Source organism: Ambystoma mexicanum, chromosome 1p, assembly GCF_040938575.1.
Source record: "Ambystoma mexicanum isolate Mex_15411 chromosome 1p, UKY_AmexF1_1, whole genome shotgun sequence".
NCBI classification, from domain to species: domain Eukaryota; kingdom Metazoa; phylum Chordata; class Amphibia; order Caudata; family Ambystomatidae; genus Ambystoma; species Ambystoma mexicanum.
The window spans coordinates 810,310,644-810,330,795 of record NC_090921.1 but is presented as its reverse complement, the minus strand read 5'-3'; the positions used below and the strand labels follow the sequence as shown (position 1 = coordinate 810,330,795).

The 20,152-nt window shown below is 49.8% G+C and overlaps 1 protein-coding gene across 1 annotated transcript in view; it reads left to right on the top strand.

The window, feature by feature from the left end:
* Positions 1 to 20,152, top strand: part of PLEKHO1 (pleckstrin homology domain containing O1) — a 156,259-nt gene that overhangs the window by 115,414 nt on the left and 20,693 nt on the right. Inside the window, exon 4 of the mRNA XM_069652290.1 lies at positions 18,001 to 18,105. Within this exon, the coding sequence (XP_069508391.1) occupies positions 18,001 to 18,105 (105 nt within the window). The remainder of the gene's footprint in view (positions 1 to 18,000; positions 18,106 to 20,152) is intronic.

Sequence of the window (20,152 nt, the reverse complement as noted above, 5' to 3'; positions counted from 1 at the left end):
CGTTTTCAAAAACACTATTAGAAGAAAATATCCTCTCTTGGTTTTGTGTGTGTGTTGATTTTATGAAAGGCAAATGCCATTCCTCCTGTGCAATTTGGGTGGTTATGCAAAATCAATTTAATGAAATGTGCATATTTTACCTTGATACGATCGTTTCTGGCTACGTCACATCCCATTAGTTTGTTGATGAGTCCCCCCACTTTGATTTTTAGGACTTGACCCCTGGTTAAGCTCCCAACATGTAAGTGTCTTGGGGCCAAAAGAACAGCATTCTATTAAAGTGCTTCTGAAACACTTCTAGGTACTCAATGGCGAAGTCACGGATTATGAGGCCATGTCATCAGAATGAGTTCCCCGCCTTCCAGAAGGGTTGAAGCACGTGGGGTACTCTTGAGCTCAATGCCTCACTGCAAAGGCAGCCCTCGGGCCAAGCGGGCAATCCCTAAACAGTGGACTCTAATATGCACCATAGGAGGCCCAGAGGGTGACGTTGCCGCCCTGCCTTTCATATCTGTTTATCGGTTGCTTACAGCGCCAGCAGTCCCGGCTTCTGTGCAGAGGCAAGCAGCATATGTGCGAGTTCACACTCTGGCACCTCGCTCATAAGCACTACTGCACGTGCAAACAAATAGAAGCAGGTTCACACAGCAGCGTGAGCTTTACTTTCATCTTCTCTCAGTACCCATGGTAAAGGCAGCCAGATTCAGCGTGAGCTTTACGTTCATCTTCTCCCAGTACCATGGTACAGGCAGCCAGAAGCAGCGTGAGCTTTACTTTCATCTTCTCTCAGTACCCACGTTACAGGCAGCCAGAAGCATGTTCACAGCAGCGTGAGCTTTACGCTCATCTTCTCCCAGTACCCACGTTACAGGTAGCCAGAAGCATGTTCACACAGCAGCGTGAGCTTTACGCTCATCTTCTCCCAGTACCCACGTTACAGGCAGCCAGAAGCAGGTTCACACAGCAGCGTGAGCTTTATGCTCATCTTCTCCCAGTACCCACGTTACAGACAGCCAGAAGCAGGTTCACACAGCAGCGTGAGCTTTACGTTCATCTTCTCCCAGTACCATGGTACAGGCAGCCAGAAGCAGCGTGAGCTTTACGTGTATCTTCTCCCAGTACCCACGTTACAGGCAGCCAGAAGCATGTTCACACAGCAGCGTGAGCTTTACGTTCACCTTCTCCCAGTACCATGGTACAGGCAGCCAGAAGCAGCGTGAGCTTTACGTGTATCTTCTCCCAGTACCCACGTTACAGGCAACCAGAAGCATGTTCACACAGCAGCGTGAACTTTGCGTTCATCTTCTCCCAGTACCCACGTTACAGGCAGTCGGAAGCATGTTCACACAGCAGCGTGAGCTTTACTTTCATCTTCTCTCAGTACCCACGTTACAGGCAGTCGGAAGCATGTTCACACAGCAGCGTGAGCTTTGCGTTCATCTTCTCCCAGTACCCACGTTACAGGCAGCCGGAAGCCAGTTCTCACAGCAGCGTGAGCTTTACGCTCATCTTCCCCCAGTACCCACGTTACAGGCAGCCAGAAGCATGTTCACACAGCAGCGTGAGCTTTACATTCATCTTGTCCCAGTACCATGGTACAGGCAGCCAGAAGCAGCGTGAGCTTTACGTGTATCTTCTCCCAGTACCCACGTTACAGGCAGCCAGAAGCATGTTCACACAGCAGCGTGAGCTTTGCGTTTATCTTCTCCCAGTACCCACGTTACAGGCAGTCGGAAGCATGTTCACACAGCAGCGTGAGCTTTACTTTCATCTTCTTCTCTCAGTACCCACGTTACAGGCAGTCGGAAGCATGTTCACACAGCAGCGTGAGCTTTGCGTTCATCTTCTCCCAGTACCCATGGTACAGGCAGCCAGAAGCAGCGTGAGCTTTACATGTATCTTCTCCCAATACCCACGTTACAGGCAGCCGGAAGCCAGTTCACACAGCAGCGTGAGCTTTACGCTCATCTTCTCCCAGTACCCACGTTACAGGCAGCCAGAAGCAGGTTCACCCAGCAGCGTGAGCTTTACGTTCATCTTCTCCCAGTACCATGGTACAGGCAGCCAGAAGTAGCGTGAGCTTTATGTGTATCTTCTCCCAGTACCCACGTTACAGGCAGCCAGAAGCATGTTCACACAGCAGCATGAGCTTTACTTTCATCTTCTCTCAGTACCCACGTTACGGGCAGCCAGAAGCATGCTCAGACAGCAGCATGAGCTTTACTTTCATCTTCTCTCAGTACCCATGGTAGAGGCAGCCAGAAGCAGCGTGAGCTTTACGTGTATCTTCTCCCAGTACCCACGTTACAGGCAGCCGGAAGCAGGTTCACACAGCAGCGTACGGTCTTCTTCTCCCAGTACCCACGTTACAGGCAGCCAGAAGCATGTTCACACAGCAGCGTGAGCTTTGCGTTCATCTTCTCCCAGTACCCATGGTACAGGCAGCCAGAAGCAGTGTGAGCTTTACGTGTATCTTCTCCCAGTACCCACGTTACAGGCAGCCGGAAGCCAGTTCACACAGCAGCGTGAGCTTTACGCTCATCTTCTCCCAGTACCCATGTTACAGGCAGCCAGAAGCATGTTCACACAGCAGCATGAGCTTTACGTGTATCTTCTCCCAGTACCCACGTTACAGGCAGCCAGAAGCATGTTCACCCAGCAGCGTGAGCTTTGCGTTCATCTTCTCCCAGTACCCACGTTACAGGCAGTCGGAAGCATGTTCACACAGCAGCGTGAGCTTTACTTTCATCTTCTTCTCTCAGTACCCACGTTACAGGCAGTCGGAAGCATGTTCACACAGCAGCGTGAGCTTTGCGTTCATCTTCTCCCAGTACCCATGGTACAGGCAGCCAGAAGCAGCATGAGCTTTACATGTATCTTCTCCCAATACCCACGTTACAGGCAGCCGGAAGCCAGTTCACACAGCAGCGTGAGCTTTACGCTCATCTTCTCCCAGTACCCACGTTACAGGCAGCCAGAAGCAGGTTCACCCAGCAGCGTGAGCTTTACGTTCATCTTCTCCCAGTACCATGGTACAGGCAGCCAGAAGCAGCGTGAGCTTTATGTGTATCTTCTCCCAGTACCCACGTTACAGGCAGCCAGAAGCATGTTCACACAGTAGCATGAGCTTTACTTTCATCTTCTCTCAGTACCCACGTTACGGGCAGCCAGAAGCATGTTCAGACAGCAGCATGAGCTTTACTTTCATCTTCTCTCAGTACCCATGGTAGAGGCAGCCAGAAGCAGCGTGAGCTTTACGTGTATCTTCTCCCAGTACCCACGTTACAGGCAGCCGGAAGCAGGTTCACACAGCAGCGTACGGTCTTCTCCTAGTACCCACGTTACAGGCAGCCAGAAGCATGTTCACACAGCAGCGTGAGCTTTACGCTCATCTTCTCCCAGTACCCATGTTACAGGCAGCCAGAAGCATGTTCACACAGCAGCGTGAGCTTTACGTTCATCTTCTCCCAGTACCATGGTACAGGCAGCCAGAAGCAGCGTGAGCTTTACGTGTATCTTCTCCCAGTACCCACGTTACAGGCAGCCAGAAGCATGTTCACACAGCAGCGTGAGCTTTGCGTTCATCTTCTCCCAGTACCCACGTTACAGGCCACCAGAAGCATGTTCACACAGCAGCGTGAGCTTTGCGTTCATCTTCTCCCAGTACCCACGTTACAGGCAGTCGGAAACATGTTCACACAGCAGCGTGAGCTTTACTTTCATCTTCTCTCAGTACCCACGTTACAGGCAGTCGGAAGCATGTTCACACAGCAGCGTGAGCTTTGCGTTCATCTTCTCCCAGTACCCATGGTACAGGCAGCCAGAAGCAGCGTGAGCTTTACGTGTATCTTCTCCCAGTACCCACGTTACAGGCAGCCGGAAGCCAGTTCACACAGCAGCGTGAGCTTTACGCTCATCTTCTCCCAGTACCCACGTTACAGGCAGCCAGAAGCAGGTTCACCCAGCAGCGTGAGCTTTGCGTTCATCTTCTCCCAGTACCACGGTACACGCAGCCAGAAGCAGCGTGAGCTTTATGTGTATCTTCTCCCAGTACCCACGTTACAGCCAGAAGCATGTTCACACAGCAGCATGAGCTTTACTTTCATCTTCTCTCAGTACCCATGGTACAGGCAGCCAGAAGCAGCGTGAGCTTTACGTGTATCTTCTCCCAGTACCCACGTTACAGGCAGTCGGAAGCATGTTCACACAGCAGCGTGAGCTTTGCGTTCATCTTCTCCCAGTACCCATGGTACAGGCAGCCAGAAGCAGCGTGAGCTTTACGTGTATCTTCTCCCAGTACCCACGTTACAGGCAGCCGGAAGCCAGTTCACACAGCAGCGTGAGCTTTACGCTCATCTTCTCCCAGTACCCATGTTACAGGCAGCCAGAAGCATGTTCACACAGCAGCGTGAGCTTTGCGTTCATCTTCTCCCAGTACCCATGGTACAGGCAGCCAGAAGCAGTGTGAGCTTTACGTGTATCTTCTCCCAGTACCCACGTTACAGGCAGCCGGAAGCCAGTTCACACAGCAGCGTGAGCTTTACGCTCATCTTCTCCCAGTACCCATGTTACAGGCAGCCTGAAGCATGTTCACACAGCAGCATGTGCTTTACGTTCATTTTCTCCCAGTACCATGGTACAGGCAGCCAGAAGCAGCGTGAGCTTTACGTGTATCTTCTCCCAGTACCCACGTTACAGGCAGCCAGAAGCATGTTCACACAGCAGCGTGAGCTTTGCGTTCATCTTCTCCCAGTACCCACGTTACAGGCCACCAGAAGCATGTTCACACAGCAGCGTGAGCTTTGCGTTCATCTTCTCCCAGTACCCACGTTACAGGCAGTCGGAAACATGTTCACAAAGCAGCGTGAGCTTTACTTTCATCTTCTCTCAGTACCCACGTTACAGGCAGTCGGAAGCATGTTCACACAGCAGCGTGAGCTTTGCGTTCATCTTCTCCCAGTACCCATGGTAAAGGCAGCCAGAAGCAGCGTGAGCTTTACGTGTATCTTCTCCCAGTACCCACGTTGGAGGCAGCCGGAAGCCAGTTCACACAGCAGCGTGAGCTTTACGCTCATCTTCTCCCAGTACCCACGTTACAGGCAGCCAGAAGCAGGTTCACCCAGCAGCGTGAGCTTTACGTTCATCTTCTCCCAGTACCACGGTACAGGCAGCCAGAAGCAGCGTGAGCTTTACGTGTATCTTCTCCCAGTACCCACGTTACAGCCAGAAGCATGTTCACACAGCAGCATGAGCTTTACTTTCATCTTCTCTCAGTACCCATGGTACAGGCAGCCAGAAGCAGCGTGAGCTTTACGTGTATCTTCTCCCAGAACCCACGTTACAGGCAGCGGGAAGCCAGTTCACACAGCAGCGTGAGCTTTACGCTCATCTTCTCCCAGTACCCACATTACAGGCAGCCAGAAGCATGTTCACACAGCAGCGTGAGCTTTACGTTCATCTTCTCCCAGTACCATGGTACAGGCAGCCAGAAGCAGCGTGAGCTTTATGTGTGTCTTCTCCCAGTACCCACGTTACAGGCAGCCAGAAGCATGTTCACACAGCAGCGTGAGCTTTACGTTCATCTTCTCCCAGTACCATGGTACAGGCAGCCAGAAGCAGCGTGAGCTTTACGTGTATCTTCTCCCAGTACCCACGTTACAGGCAACCAGAAGCATGTTCACACAGCAGCGTGAACTTTGCGTTCATCTTCTCCCAGTACCCACGTTACAGGCAGTCGGAAGCATGTTCACACAGCAGCGTGAGCTTTACTTTCATCTTCTCTCAGTACCCACGTTACAGGCAGTCGGAAGCATGTTCACACAGCAGCGTGAGCTTTGCGTTCATCTTCTCCCAGTACCCATGGTACAGGCAGCCAGAAGCAGCGTGAGCTTTACGTGTATCTTCTCCCAGTACCCACGTTACAGGCAGCCGGAAGCCAGTTCACACAGCAGCGTGAGCTTTACGCTCATCTTCTCCCAGTACCCATGTTACAGGCAGCCAGAAGCATGTTCACACAGCAGCGTGAGCTTTGCGTTCATCTTCTCCCAGTACCCATGGTACAGGCAGCCAGAAGCAGTGTGAGCTTTACGTGTATCTTCTCCCAGTACCCACGTTACAGGCAGCCGGAAGCCAGTTCACACAGCAGCGTGAGCTTTACGCTCATCTTCTCCCAGTACCCATGTTACAGGCAGCCAGAAGCATGTTCACACAGCAGCATGAGCTTTACGTTCATCTTCTCCCAGTACCATGGTACAGGCAGCCAGAAGCAGCGTGAGCTTTACGTGTATCTTCTCCCAGTACCCACGTTACAGGCAGCCAGAAGCATGTTCACACAGCAGCGTGAGCTTTGCGTTCATCTTCTCCCAGTACCCACGTTACAGGCCACCAGAAGCATGTTCACACAGCAGCGTGAGCTTTGCGTTCATCTTCTCCCAGTACCCACGTTACAGGCAGTCGGAAACATGTTCACAAAGCAGCGTGAGCTTTACTTTCATCTTCTCTCAGTACCCACGTTACAGGCAGTCGGAAGCATGTTCACACAGCAGCGTGAGCTTTGCGTTCATCTTCTCCCAGTACCCATGGTACAGGCAGCCAGAAGCAGCGTGAGCTTTACGTGTATCTTCTCCCAGTACCCACGTTGGAGGCAGCCGGAAGCCAGTTCACACAGCAGCGTGAGCTTTACGCTCATCTTCTCCCAGTACCCACGTTACAGGCAGCCAGAAGCAGGTTCACCCAGCAGCGTGAGCTTTACGTTCATCTTCTCCCAGTACCACGGTACAGGCAGCCAGAAGCAGCGTGAGCTTTACGTGTATCTTCTCCCAGTACCCACGTTACAGCCAGAAGCATGTTCACACAGCAGCATGAGCTTTACTTTCATCTTCTCTCAGTACCCATGGTACAGGCAGCCAGAAGCAGCGTGAGCTTTACGTGTATCTTCTCCCAGTACCCACGTTACAGGCAGCGGGAAGCCAGTTCACACAGCAGCGTGAGCTTTACTCTCATCTTCTCCCAGTACCCACATTACAGGCAGCCAGAAGCATGTTCACACAGCAGCGTGAGCTTTACGTTCATCTTCTCCCAGTACCATGGTACAGGCAGCCAGAAGCAGCGTGAGCTTTATGTGTGTCTTCTCCCAGTACCCACGTTACAGGCAGCCAGAAGCATGTTCACACAGCAGCGTGAGCTTTACGTTCATCTTCTCCCAGTACCATGGTACAGGCAGCCAGAAGCAGCGTGAGCTTTACGTGTATCTTCTCCCAGTACCCACGTTACAGGCAACCAGAAGCATGTTCACACAGCAGCGTGAACTTTGCGTTCATCTTCTCCCAGTACCCACGTTACAGGCAGTCGGAAGCATGTTCACACAGCAGCGTGAGCTTTACTTTCATCTTCTCTCAGTACCCACGTTACAGGCAGTCGGAAGCATGTTCACACAGCAGCGTGAGCTTTGCGTTCATCTTCTCCCAGTACCCACGTTACAGGCAGCCGGAAGCCAGTTCTCACAGCTGCGTGAGCTTTACGCTCATCTTCCCCCAGTACCCATGTTACAGGCAGCCAGATGCATGTTCACACAGCAGCGTGAGCTTTACATTCATCTTGTCCCAGTACCATGGTACAGGCAGCCAGAAGCAGCGTGAGCTTTACGTGTATCTTCTCCCAGTACCCACGTTACAGGCAGCCAGAAGCATGTTCACCCAGCAGCGTGAGCTTTGCGTTCATCTTCTCCCAGTACCCACGTTACAGGCAGTCGGAAGCATGTTCACACAGCAGCGTGAGCTTTACTTTCATCTTCTTCTCTCAGTACCCACGTTACAGGCAGTCGGAAGCATGTTCACACAGCAGCGTGAGCTTTGCGTTCATCTTCTCCCAGTACCCATGGTACAGGCAGCCAGAAGCACCGTGAGCTTTACATGTATCTTCTCCCAATACCCACGTTACAGGCAGACGGAAGCCAGTTCACACAGCAGCGTGAGCTTTACGCTCATCTTCTCCCAGTACCCACTTTACAGGCAGCCAGAAGCAGGTTCACCCAGCAGCGTGAGCTTTACGTTCATCTTCTCCCAGTACCATGGTACAGGCAGCCAGAAGCAGCGTGAGCTTTATGTGTATCTTCTCCCAGTACCCACGTTACAGGCAGCCAGAAGCATGTTCACACAGTAGCATGAGCTTTACTTTCATCTTCTCTCAGTACCCACGTTACGGGCAGCCAGAAGCATGTTCAGACAGCAGCATGAGCTTTACTTTCATCTTCTCTCAGTACCCATGGTAGAGGCAGCCAGAAGCAGCGTGAGCTTTACGTGTATCTTCTCCCAGTACCCACGTTACAGGCAGCCGGAAGCAGGTTCACACAGCAGCGTACGGTCTTCTCCCAGTACCCACGTTACAGGCAGCCAGAAGCATGTTCACACAGCAGCGTGAGCTTTGCGTTAATCTTCTCCCAGTACCCATGGTACAGGCAGCCAGAAGCAGCGTGAGCTTTACGTGTATCTTCTCCCAGTACCCACGTTACAGGCAGCCGGAAGCCAGTTCACACAGCAGCGTGAGCTTTACGCTCATCTTCTCCCAGTACCCATGTTACAGGCAGCCAGAAGCATGTTCACACAGCAGCGTGAGCTTTACGTTCATCTTCTCCCAGTACCATGGTACAGGCAGCCAGAAGCAGCGTGAGCTTTACGTGTATCTTCTCCCAGTACCCACGTTACAGGCAGCCAGAAGCATGTTCACACAGCAGCGTGAGCTTTGCGTTCATCTTCTCCCAGTACCCACGTTACAGGCCACCAGAAGCATGTTCACACAGCAGCGTGAGCTTTGCGTTCATCTTCTCCCAGTACCCACGTTACAGGCAGTCGGAAACATGTTCACACAGCAGCGTGAGCTTTACTTTCATCTTCTCTCAGTACCCACGTTACAGGCAGTCGGAAGCATGTTCACACAGCAGCGTGAGCTTTGCGTTCATCTTCTCCCAGTACCCATGGTACAGGCAGCCAGAAGCAGCGTGAGCTTTACGTGTATCTTCTCCCAGTACCCACGTTACAGGCAGCCGGAAGCCAGTTCACACAGCAGCGTGAGCTTTACGCTCATCTTCTCCCAGTACCCACGTTACAGGCAGCCAGAAGCAGGTTCACCCAGCAGCGTGAGCTTTGCGTTCATCTTCTCCCAGTACCACGGTACACGCAGCCAGAAGCAGCGTGAGCTTTATGTGTATCTTCTCCCAGTACCCACGTTACAGCCAGAAGCATGTTCACACAGCAGCATGAGCTTTACTTTCATCTTCTCTCAGTACCCATGGTACAGGCAGCCAGAAGCAGCGTGAGCTTTACGTGTATCTTCTCCCAGTACCCACGTTACAGGCAGTCGGAAGCATGTTCACACAGCAGCGTGAGCTTTGCGTTCATCTTCTCCCAGTACCCATGGTACAGGCAGCCAGAAGCAGCGTGAGCTTTACGTGTATCTTCTCCCAGTACCCACGTTACAGGCAGCCGGAAGCCAGTTCACACAGCAGCGTGAGCTTTATGCTCATCTTCTCCCAGTACCCATGTTACAGGCAGCCAGAAGCATGTTCACACAGCAGCGTGAGCTTTACGTTCATCTTCTCCCAGTACCCTGGTACAGGCAGCCAGAAGCAGCGTGAGCTTTACGTGTATCTTCTCCCAGTACCCACGTTACAGGCAGCCAGAAGCATGTTCACACAGCAGCGTGAGCTTTGCGTTCATCTTCTCCCAGTACCGTACCCACGTTACAGGCCACCAGAAGCATGTTCACACAGCAGCGTGAGCTTTGCGTTCATCTTCTCCCAGTACCCACGTTACAGGCAGTCGGAAACATGTTCACACAGCAGCGTGAGCTTTACTTTCATCTTCTCTCAGTACCCACGTTACAGGCAGTCGGAAGCATGTTCACACAGCAGCGTGAGCTTTGCGTTCATCTTCTCCCAGTACCCATGGTACAGGCAGCCAGAAGCAGCGTGAGCTTTACGTGTATCTTCTCCCAGTACCCACGTTACAGGCAGCCGGAAGCCAGTTCACACAGCAGCGTGCGCTTTACGCTCATCTTCTCCCAGTACCCACGTTACAGGCAGCCAGAAGCAGGTTCACCCAGCAGCGTGAGCTTTGCGTTCATCTTCTCCCAGTACCACGGTACACGCAGCCAGAAGCAGCGTGAGCTTTATGTGTATCTTCTCCCAGTACCCACGTTACAGCCAGAAGCATGTTCACACAGCAGCATGAGCTTTACTTTCATCTTCTCTCAGTACCCATGGTACAGGCAGCCAGAAGCAGCGTGAGCTTTACGTGTATCTTCTCCCAGTACCCACGTTACAGTCAGTCGGAAGGATGTTCACACAGCAGCGTGAGCTTTGCGTTCATCTTCTCGCAGTACCCATGGTACAGGCAGCCAGAAGCAGCGTGAGCTTTACGTGTATCTTCTCCCAGTACCCACGTTACAGGCAGCCGGAAGCCAGTTTACACAGCAGCGTGAGCTTTACGCTCATCTTCTCCCAGTACCCACGTTACAGGCAGCCAGAAGCAGGTTCACCCAGCAGCGTGAGCTTTACGTTCATCTTCTCCCAGTACCATGGTACAGGCAGCCAGAAGCAGCGTGAGCTTTACGTGTATCTTCGCCCAGTACCCACGTTACAGGCAGTCGGAAGCAGGTTCACGCAGCAGCGTGAGCTTCACGCTCATCTTACCCACGTTAGAGACAGCCGGAAGCACAACATGACTTTCTTCCTAGCTTGGGACTGGGCGCCTACTATGAGGAAGAGCCCCTGCTGCAGGCTGCAAAAAGTTTGACCTAAAATCATACTCAGCCGAGGCAAAAGGGTTTAAAAACAAAAAAAGAAGGAAGATCTGCATGTGGGTCTGGGAACGACGGTGTATGGAAGGGTTATCCCCCTCCCCTACAAAAAATAAAGCAATGGCACTGCAAAATAACAACCTTATTGGTTCGGCGTGTCCACATTGGAAGCTCCCATATAATGATCTTGGAATTTGAATCGTCACGAGCCTTGCACGAGCTTGTGTCTTCCCTGTAATGAATGCCCTGTGGCGGGTCTGCCCTCCCTCACAGTCACAGCAGTACACCCGAGACAAGGCTCTGTTTTTCAAGCATACACAAGGAGGGCACCTACCAGGTTGGCACCTCTCATAGTGCTTTACCACTGCCCTCTTCCATAACTACATTAAATGCGTACAATGATGCTGAGGGGGCGGGGAGGGTCAATGCCACAGATAGCTTTGGGAACAGAGGGAGGTTCGAGGAAGGGAGGGCGGTGTAATTAGTTTACATTATTTCATTCATTTTGCAGCCGTTCCCTGGGGCTCCTCTATTGTGCAGGGTCAGATTATTAACCAATGATCCCGCAGCTCTTGCTGAAGCCTGTGTCATCGCCAGGGTGTTCAAGGGAACGAACAAACAACATACCACCACACACAAAATACACGCTATAAATCCATTTCCAGTAGTCTTATCTTACACCTTGAAATGTGCAGGTTGGACACATCCTATAAACCTGCTTGCCGTTAGAACCTACAGAATAGCTACCTGCCCAGCAGGTAAACACCAATCACTCTACAGCAAGCACCCTTTTCAACACACATTGGATCCTTTCACCCAAATCATAAAAAGCTCCATGAGATTAGGAATGCCAGCTGTCTGCAGTATCCTGGGTGTATGTGTGGATGCAGGGGGTGCAGCGGGTACAGATAAATGTTTACAAGGGTGTCTTTGTTGGTGTCATACATTTCCATAATATGGCCATGTTGCCCAACCACATTCCAGTACTCTCATATGATAGGTTCTACCTTTAGGTGCCCACGCGCACCCACACCATGCCAAGTTGTGGCATATTCCCAGTTACGCACAATATAATAGGCATTGCCATCAAATGCCCATGTACTCCCCTCAGGTACCACGGATTGCCAACCAATGCCCACACTCTCCATCCACATGCCATGTGTTGCCATCATGTTCTTTGATACTCTCTTCGTGTAGCAACTACTGCTTTAAATAGCAGCACTTCCACGAATTTACACTGTACTTTCAAAACAAATACACATACACAAAATCCTGTCAACACACGCATCCTTGCACACTCACCCACCCGTGTAAACCCGTGCCCCCAACCATGCAAGCAAAATACATGCATGCCGACAAAGCATAGGCTCAGGTGCACAAATGAAGCCACACTCCTCCACATGCAGCAGCTACCAGAACGCAGCACAGTAGTTTAGTTGAACCCCAATAGAACTGCGTCCAATCCTATAGCTGTACACCCTGTTCGTGAATACAGTACTCTCGGCGAGGGCTCTACAGTGCCCCTCCAGGACTAAGCACAACACTTACTGTGCTCACACAGGCTCGTTGTACGGAAACCTGGGTATCTTGAATAATAACCCGAAACTCGAGCTAAGGGAGCCTAAGTGTAGGCATTTGATGTATGCATCCAGGAGTAAAGGGGTTCCAGCCCCGTAGAAAGCCCAACAGGTGATGCACAGAGCCTGGAAGTATATGGGTCTGGCAACTGGGAGCCGGTGAACATGACAAACTGCCCAAGTTTAATGGGACTCAATGGGCCTCATTAAGAGTCCGGCGGTAACCTGCCAGTTTTTCCGGCTCGGTTACCGCCGGACTCGTATTACCATTCTGCCTCTGTGATTCCCAGAATTACCAGGGCATTACAACTCCGGTGACCCGGGAATTCCGGAGGCGGAATTCGGTAAATCCCCATTCCCATTGAGTCCCATAGGACTCGATGGGAATGGGGACCATGGAAACACTGGCACCATCTCGTGATGGTGCCGGTGTTTCCACGTCTGCCTGCAGGCGGGCGGTGTTAAACCTGCCAGGTCAGACCTGGCGGTAATGACACCTCCGCCTGCAGGACTCGAGATCACCCGGTATGGAAACAACGGTGGAGGCGGGTTTAACGCCATCGTTATTTCCATACCGGGTGACTCGTAATGAGGCCCAATGTAACCACCTCACAAGAATGAAAGACGGTGCCCTCCCTCCTGGGACTTACAAGCGTGCTCTGCAGGTTGAACACACAACTCGGCAACAGGCACTTTACTCAGCCGAAGGAGGCTTGCTAGTGTATTCTGATTTGAATACGAATTTATTAACACTTCTATGTAAGTATCCATACCTTGCATTTTGCATAAACGTCACCACGCGTATCCCCTATCTCGGCACAACTTTGCTAGCACAGGGTTAAATGCACCTGCAAAATGAGGACAGTTTGGAAAAATCGCGATTCACTGGTCCACCTCAGCTGTGTGTGAAGACGGATCAGAAACTGTGGAAAAGAGCACGAAAAAGGCGAATGTGTGAACACCGCGGCAAAGAGAAACAGGGCCTACGAAATGTATTGCATGTAGCTCTGTAGAAACATCTGTATGAGTCAAGTCACACATGCCACAGCGCCACCCAGTAACCATCCCTGGAAGTACACCGCCAGCTCAGAGCCACATGAGCAAGGCATTGTGGGTAAGCACATTAGCCCAAATGCAAGCCTTTGCTCCATAACATTGTGTTTGTCTAAAGGGGGAGGGCGCCTCCACTCTGCCCTTTTCTCTTCTTCATACCTCCATCTCTTTTTTCACTCTGTTTTAGGGTTTTGTTGCATTTATATTTATGACATTTCATTTGCAGGAGTGCGTTTGTACACTATTTTCCAGGCACCACTGCAAAGACATGTCACCTGTGCAGGATGTAGGTACATTGTTGTCTCATGATTGAAGCTTCCCTTGTGTTATGCTATCTGCATTCCTTGTATTTGCCAGTGCTACATTGTACAAAGGAGATGAATTTCTCCAACGCGGACACACAAAAGGATCACTGTAGACTCTGCCATACAGGATTGTGTGGAAACACTCCTGTGCCTTCTTTTTAAGTGTGATGTGAAAGGGCAATCAGAAGCTGGGATGGCTGAAGCAGACAACACACAGTTGTGGGTCCAGAGTGAAGAAGATTCGGCTGGAATGTGAGACGTTTAAGGGTAACAACGAATTGCTATCCACTGGTCAGATGGCCCAATAGCAGACCCCTTTGATGCCATACCGCAGGCAGGTATTCAGCGAGCCTTTTCCCTCCAGGGATTACAGGGTTTCCAGGCTACCCGGCCCTCCTGATTCCTGGGTACACACAGGTCACAAATGGGTCACCTGCCAAAGCCTCACTACTCAAAGGATTACTAGAAGAAACGACCCACACAGAGCCTCACCAATTGAGGGGTGACTGGGTTATCCAAGAAACACCGCCCCCGCCCCCAGATTCGCACTAATCAAGAGACATTTGGGATACCCAAGAAATAAACCGTTCAGGGGGACACACTAATCAAGGAGCTACTGAGGAAAGCTGTGCTACATTATTTGGATGTATACCACACTCTGCTGCCACTTGCACGGTGCACAGGTGCTCTGCTGGATCTGAAAGTGTGTCGGGCGGAGCATGAGATTAGTGGGGAGAGGAGATAAATGGCGGCCGGCTTTGCATTTGTCTTGATGCATTCATCAAGGAAGCAGGCAGGGCTCGGCTTGCAGGTCAGGTTCTAGGTGTTCTGTGTCGAGAGCATACATGCATTTGTGTCCGAAGGGGAGCCCTGTGTGTCCCAGGATGAGTTCCCTGGGACTGTGGTATGTAAGATGGTTGTAGAGCTCTGGTATACTGACGTTTGGTGTCTGTTGGGGCCATGTGTGGGTGGCTTTGCTGGGAGGTTATTGTGTGTTGGAACGCAGAATTAGAGCGTGTTTATGCGAGAAGCAGTCAGAGAACTCGTAGGGCAGATTCATGAGGGTGTCAGACAATCCTACAACCACATATAGAAAATGATAACATGGCATAGCAAGTTGCAGTCAGACAACTGAGAAGTACAACTAAACAATGGCCTGATCTTAACCAGCCCTCATGCACCGAAGCTCACAAAGACAAATGTCCTGACCCACCTTGATTGGCTACCTACAGCATTGACCCCATACAATACGCAACAAAATGGCGTTGTTGACGCTGCAAGACCATCTGTAAGCAGTGGTCAGTCTCACCGTTAAACAGAAACGTATGCACATTGTTGTACAAGGCCCGGATACAAAAGGAAGTTTACTCCTGTCGACAATCCAGAGTATTAACTCAGAGCCCAGGGCACAAAAACGGGGAGTTTGAGAGTGAATTACCCCCCCATCCCCCACTTTTCCGACTGAATGGGGCTCAGGGGGACATATCCCCTTTCTACAGGGTGGGGGGCTGTTTGAGTTTTCTTTTCTCAAGTGCTGTCTCAAAGTGACAGGTAAACAGAAAAAATTGAATTTAGCTGCACAGCTTTGCATCTGCTGGGGCCTAAAAAACGGAGAGCTTCAGGGGACTTATCCCCCCTCTCTTTTCTGATAACTTTTGGGCAACATGTTTGTCTTGGAAGCAAGAATACGCAGAGCAGCACAGGTTTGAATCCCGGTCCCGCGCTTAGAGAGTGGTCTCCAAGTATTGGTATTAAGCGTGTAATACAAGATTAGTTAATTTAATGCCCACCCTCTCTTTTCTGAGTGGGGAGGTGGGAATGCAGAGCACCGAGGCTCATCTTCTCCTAAGCGCTGTTCCAGAGTCACAGTCTTTGAAATGTGAGGCTAAATAGTGACTTCTGTACCAATTAGAATGCACCCTTGTTTCCAAGAAAATCACGGTGGGAGGGAGGGCGTGCATGGCGTGCATCTCTGGATGTGCTTACATTTTTCAAATCACACTGCCCACAATTTCCCGTTAAATGAGTATATTCAGAAAGGCGACGGTCGCTCACATGTTCACCACACGCTGGTCATTTTCTGCATGGATGAGAATGGTTTTAATATCCTCCATTTGATAGTTTAGTGAGGAGGGTGTTTTTGTACTTTCCTGAGCAAAAGAAACACCAGGATAGATGAACATGTGTTTTCAATCACAATTTCAGATTGTGCTACATGTAGAAAAATGTACTGCGTATGAGTATAATTGTGATATTAAAATGGCCGTTATTGTTATCATTCGAAAATAAATAAATCTAAAACTATAATCGTTCATAGGGGACTGAAGGCAGCAGCCCTCAGGCAATTTAGGTTGGCTGGAATTGTATCAGTAGCAAAACAACATCTCCATCCTTACCCTTGTTACCCTGTCACTGGAACATGTGTCTCTTCTAGGCACCTGCCTTACTCGGCTATACCGCGTTCTGCGATCTACATATTGAGTACCATTACATTTGCAAATAGGGTACTTATAGAGCTAGGGAACTGCAACACTGACATAACAAGGCCACATGAAAGGTTATCACTACAGGTATGAGTACATCATAAGAAACTTTATGAGTTTATTTTAGTATCGTGGAGTGGCTAAATCATCAGGCAGGGGACACAGGAACGACTCCAGAGCCAGTTATGTATCAAAAGATAGCTTGCTTTATTGTTACAGTTGCAGGTAGGAAGGTAAGTAAGGAGAGCAGGTAACATGCTTCTACTCCCTCTGGCTCTCTCTCTCTCTCCCTCCCTCCCAACCGTCATCCCATCGAACCCCAGTGAACCGTAGGTTCCAGACCCCTCACCACATTCCAGGCTCCACTCCACTCATACGGTCACACACAGCTCATCCTGCCAGGTGCTAGGCCACAACATTTATCATAAGAAACCTGTATGTTACAGTCCCATGTGGCTTGTTGCTTTCTCACAGGCCGCCTCCCATCTTTTACAAATCCCATTTTATTGCCATTTGTTGACTATTGACAACTGTTCAGTGGTTTTAGTGCTGCAAGTAGACATGCTGTGTGTCGAGCCTACAGGTTTGAATCCAGGCAGGTGAGACTTGAACCTTTTTATCCGTCGTCGTAGGTCGAAAAGATAAGCACCATTGATTTTGGTCGAATACCATTTATTATTAAGCAGTTTGTGTGATATAATTAGTCGATTTAACTGTAAATATATGCTAAGACCCGGCTAATAGTCCAGATCCATCTGGAACCATATGACAAGGGATTTCCATCTCATGCCGTCATCAGGGAAGGAGAGCGGGGGCTGAAGGTGTCAGCTCTGAGTGTAGAATGAATCTAGTTTCTACCAAGATCGCAGAATAGGAAGTTGACCAGAAAGTCCACATTGACTGGGAGCCCCTACTCTAGTGCTGTGTAGGTCATGGTTAGCTGATTGTGTCCAGCAGTCACTACCAGCATGTGCTAGGCAAGGGGGTGGGGGAGGGGAGTGGACTACAGGGCAAAGCTCCAGAGCCTGATGCCAAGCTTTTGAGAGATCCAGTGCCTTGTTCAACCAGCAATGCTACTTAGCACGGACGAAAATTGAGATCTGAACAATGAATTAGAACGGTTTGGGTCTACTTGGTTGAAAATATTTGACCTTTTCACATTTGACCACATTTTGTTTGCTCTTTTTTTGCTAAAACAATGCCGGGGGGGGGGGGGGGGGGGAGGGCACCCCAGCCAACCCTCGCTATTCCCTTACCCCAACCCATATATATATATTTAATTACATTTTACACCCAAAAAAAGCGATCCAAAAAATGCACTCAAAAGTGAAAGGTCAAATGTTTTTCGACCAAGTATGCTAATACCATTGGAACCACATGCCACCTGAAGCATATTGAGCTTTGGCTGCTGTTCGTTTGTTAGTGCATCACTCCAGAGTGCAGGGTGGAGCTTACAGAGAAGAGGTGGGTTATTGATCAATCAGATATCATTTCACGAGAAGCAGGTAGTGTTCCTAAATGAAAAAAGCAGTGGGGATATGGCATAGTGACTAAGTTGCTGGCCAGGGAAATACACTAACTGAGCTCCAATGCAGACTCTCTACTTGACCAAATTGTGTGATCCTGGCCAAATTACATTCCTTTCCTGTGCCTCTGTGCTCCTAGAAACAGCTTCTGCGTTAAAGTTATATGAAGACTAGACCAGAAAATGCGATATGGCTTTCATCCAATGGCACTGTGCCACCAAGAACATATCAATGACATCTTCTGTGTGTTTTTTTTTTCCAGGCGCCTAATCTGATCTTCCTGGCAGTGAGCCCTGAAGAGAAGGAGTCTTGGATCAATGCCCTGAACTCTGCAATAATTCGAGCCAAGAACCGCATCCTTGACGAGGTAAGCAGCGCTCGCTATTCGCCTTCCTGTCGTCTCGCCCTTAAATTCCACGTCAATGCATTAAGCTTCCTTGGACTCTGCTGGCTGGCGAGCACAGTACAAGGCACATAATCCTGCCATAAAGGCTGCATAGATCTTAGAAGCATTCTCTTGAGTAATACTCGTAGTCCTCCTTTAGCCGTTGTAAAGGATATTCAAAACAGATTTTCCTTCTGACACGGTGACAAAAGGGGCCTCGCCAGTGTTATTATCACGTTTAATGTAATACTCTGTTATTTTCTGTCCTTAATTTCCTGTGCCGCTGAGCTAAACTGGAATGGATGCCTTAGCTTGCTCCTTTGGGGTCACAAAAGTGGCACACTGCGCGGCGCAGCTTCGAACGAAGCAAAATGTGACCACCAACACTGATCCGCCTCGCCACTCACATGAAGCCACGGGGTCTTCCAGGAAGTCTTTGCAATTATCTCAGCGAGGAAGGCATGCACCAGCTATGGATTGTCAAACAACCATACATACGATGTGAGAATAGCTCAGGGGCAACACACTTGTCCTGCGAACAATAGATACCTGAGCAGTATGGGTTCGAACCTGGTCCCGTGCTTAGAGGCTGGAATCAGGCATGAAGAGGGTTATCAAAGTGCAGTTTATTTCATTTATTTGGAGTGTGCGAAAATTGATGATTGAGAAATTCTGCATGAAATCCATACCACGGAGAGGTTTAGGGCATAATAGCACCGCATGTCAAGCTTCTCAGGCCGCTGCTAATCCCGGCAATGGTGCACATACCAAATTGGCATGGATGGTTCAATTTCGGCCTGCTTCATTTGCTGGGCTCACATTGTCCCCTCCTTGCCCTAAAAGGGAAGCCAAACCTCATATTGATTTAAGTGCCCCCTTTGAAATGTGGTCAGTCGACCAGATGTCCAAGCCTGGCCACCTAAAACCTGCCGGAGAACTAGTGGCAGTGATGCGATTGTTGTGGGGCAACATTCCTGCCGATTAGTGCTGAGGATCAGACTCCTGTCGCACGCCTGCATTCCAGCAATCACCTTAGATTGAGAAGGAACCTGAAACCGCTCTACTTCCTCTCGACTTACCACACCTAGTGAGCTAAGGGTGTTCACTAGGACATCTCTATTGTGATGCACATTCCCCCCACCAGTTCCGTATCCCCTTTTTTGTTCTGTTGTGATTTGAAGCGGCTGTCAGTGGAATAATGTCTACTGCAAAGCAATCACATCTAAATGTAGTCTTTGATGCAGGCTCATTGGTCTGGGGTATTTTTGTTATACTATTTAGCACACGGATATCATTATTGACCTCCTCTCAACCAATCAGAAGGTTCAGCGTGCCTCAATAACTACTGGTATTGACTGCATTCTCAATATTCAGACTTCAAAAGCAGACAGGGGAACAACAATGCCATTTCCATGCAAGATTTCCCTCAACAAGACACCTCCCTCTCTAGGAGGACCTGATCTTCGTCCCAACATCCTATTTGACATACCAAAAAGAAAGATAAAGCATGGCAACATGTTTAAACGTTCTTATAGAGAAAGCGTTTACTTTTACGCAACCCCTAATACGTGCCCATGTTAAACCCTATCCAGTGTAACCAAGTTTTTAATTGAAATGCTTATCTTATTAAGAAAACCTTGTTAATTAAATTCCACAGAATAAAGCCACATTTCCTTTACTGCGTTTGTCGATTTACTTTCCAATTATAAAACTAACAGCCAAAACTCCAAAACATGATTTGCTACTACCACTGCGTGCTATGCGTGCTTCTAAATGAGCAACGCAGCCATCTCACTTTTCGCTGTGTGCTTGACTCCAGAGAGCAACATGAAAGGGGCACACAGCTCCAGGAGTCCATTGCCAGAAGAGGAGGAGATTCCAAGGCAGATGGTAATTCTCTCCCTTCCCTCTTCCGCGCCCTGTTGCCTGCAGGCTCACGCACCATATAAACGGATAAATAAATAAAAATGGGCAGTGGCTTCATGGTAAATCTTGAGATTTGCCATCCGGCCATTACCTCCAAAAGGCC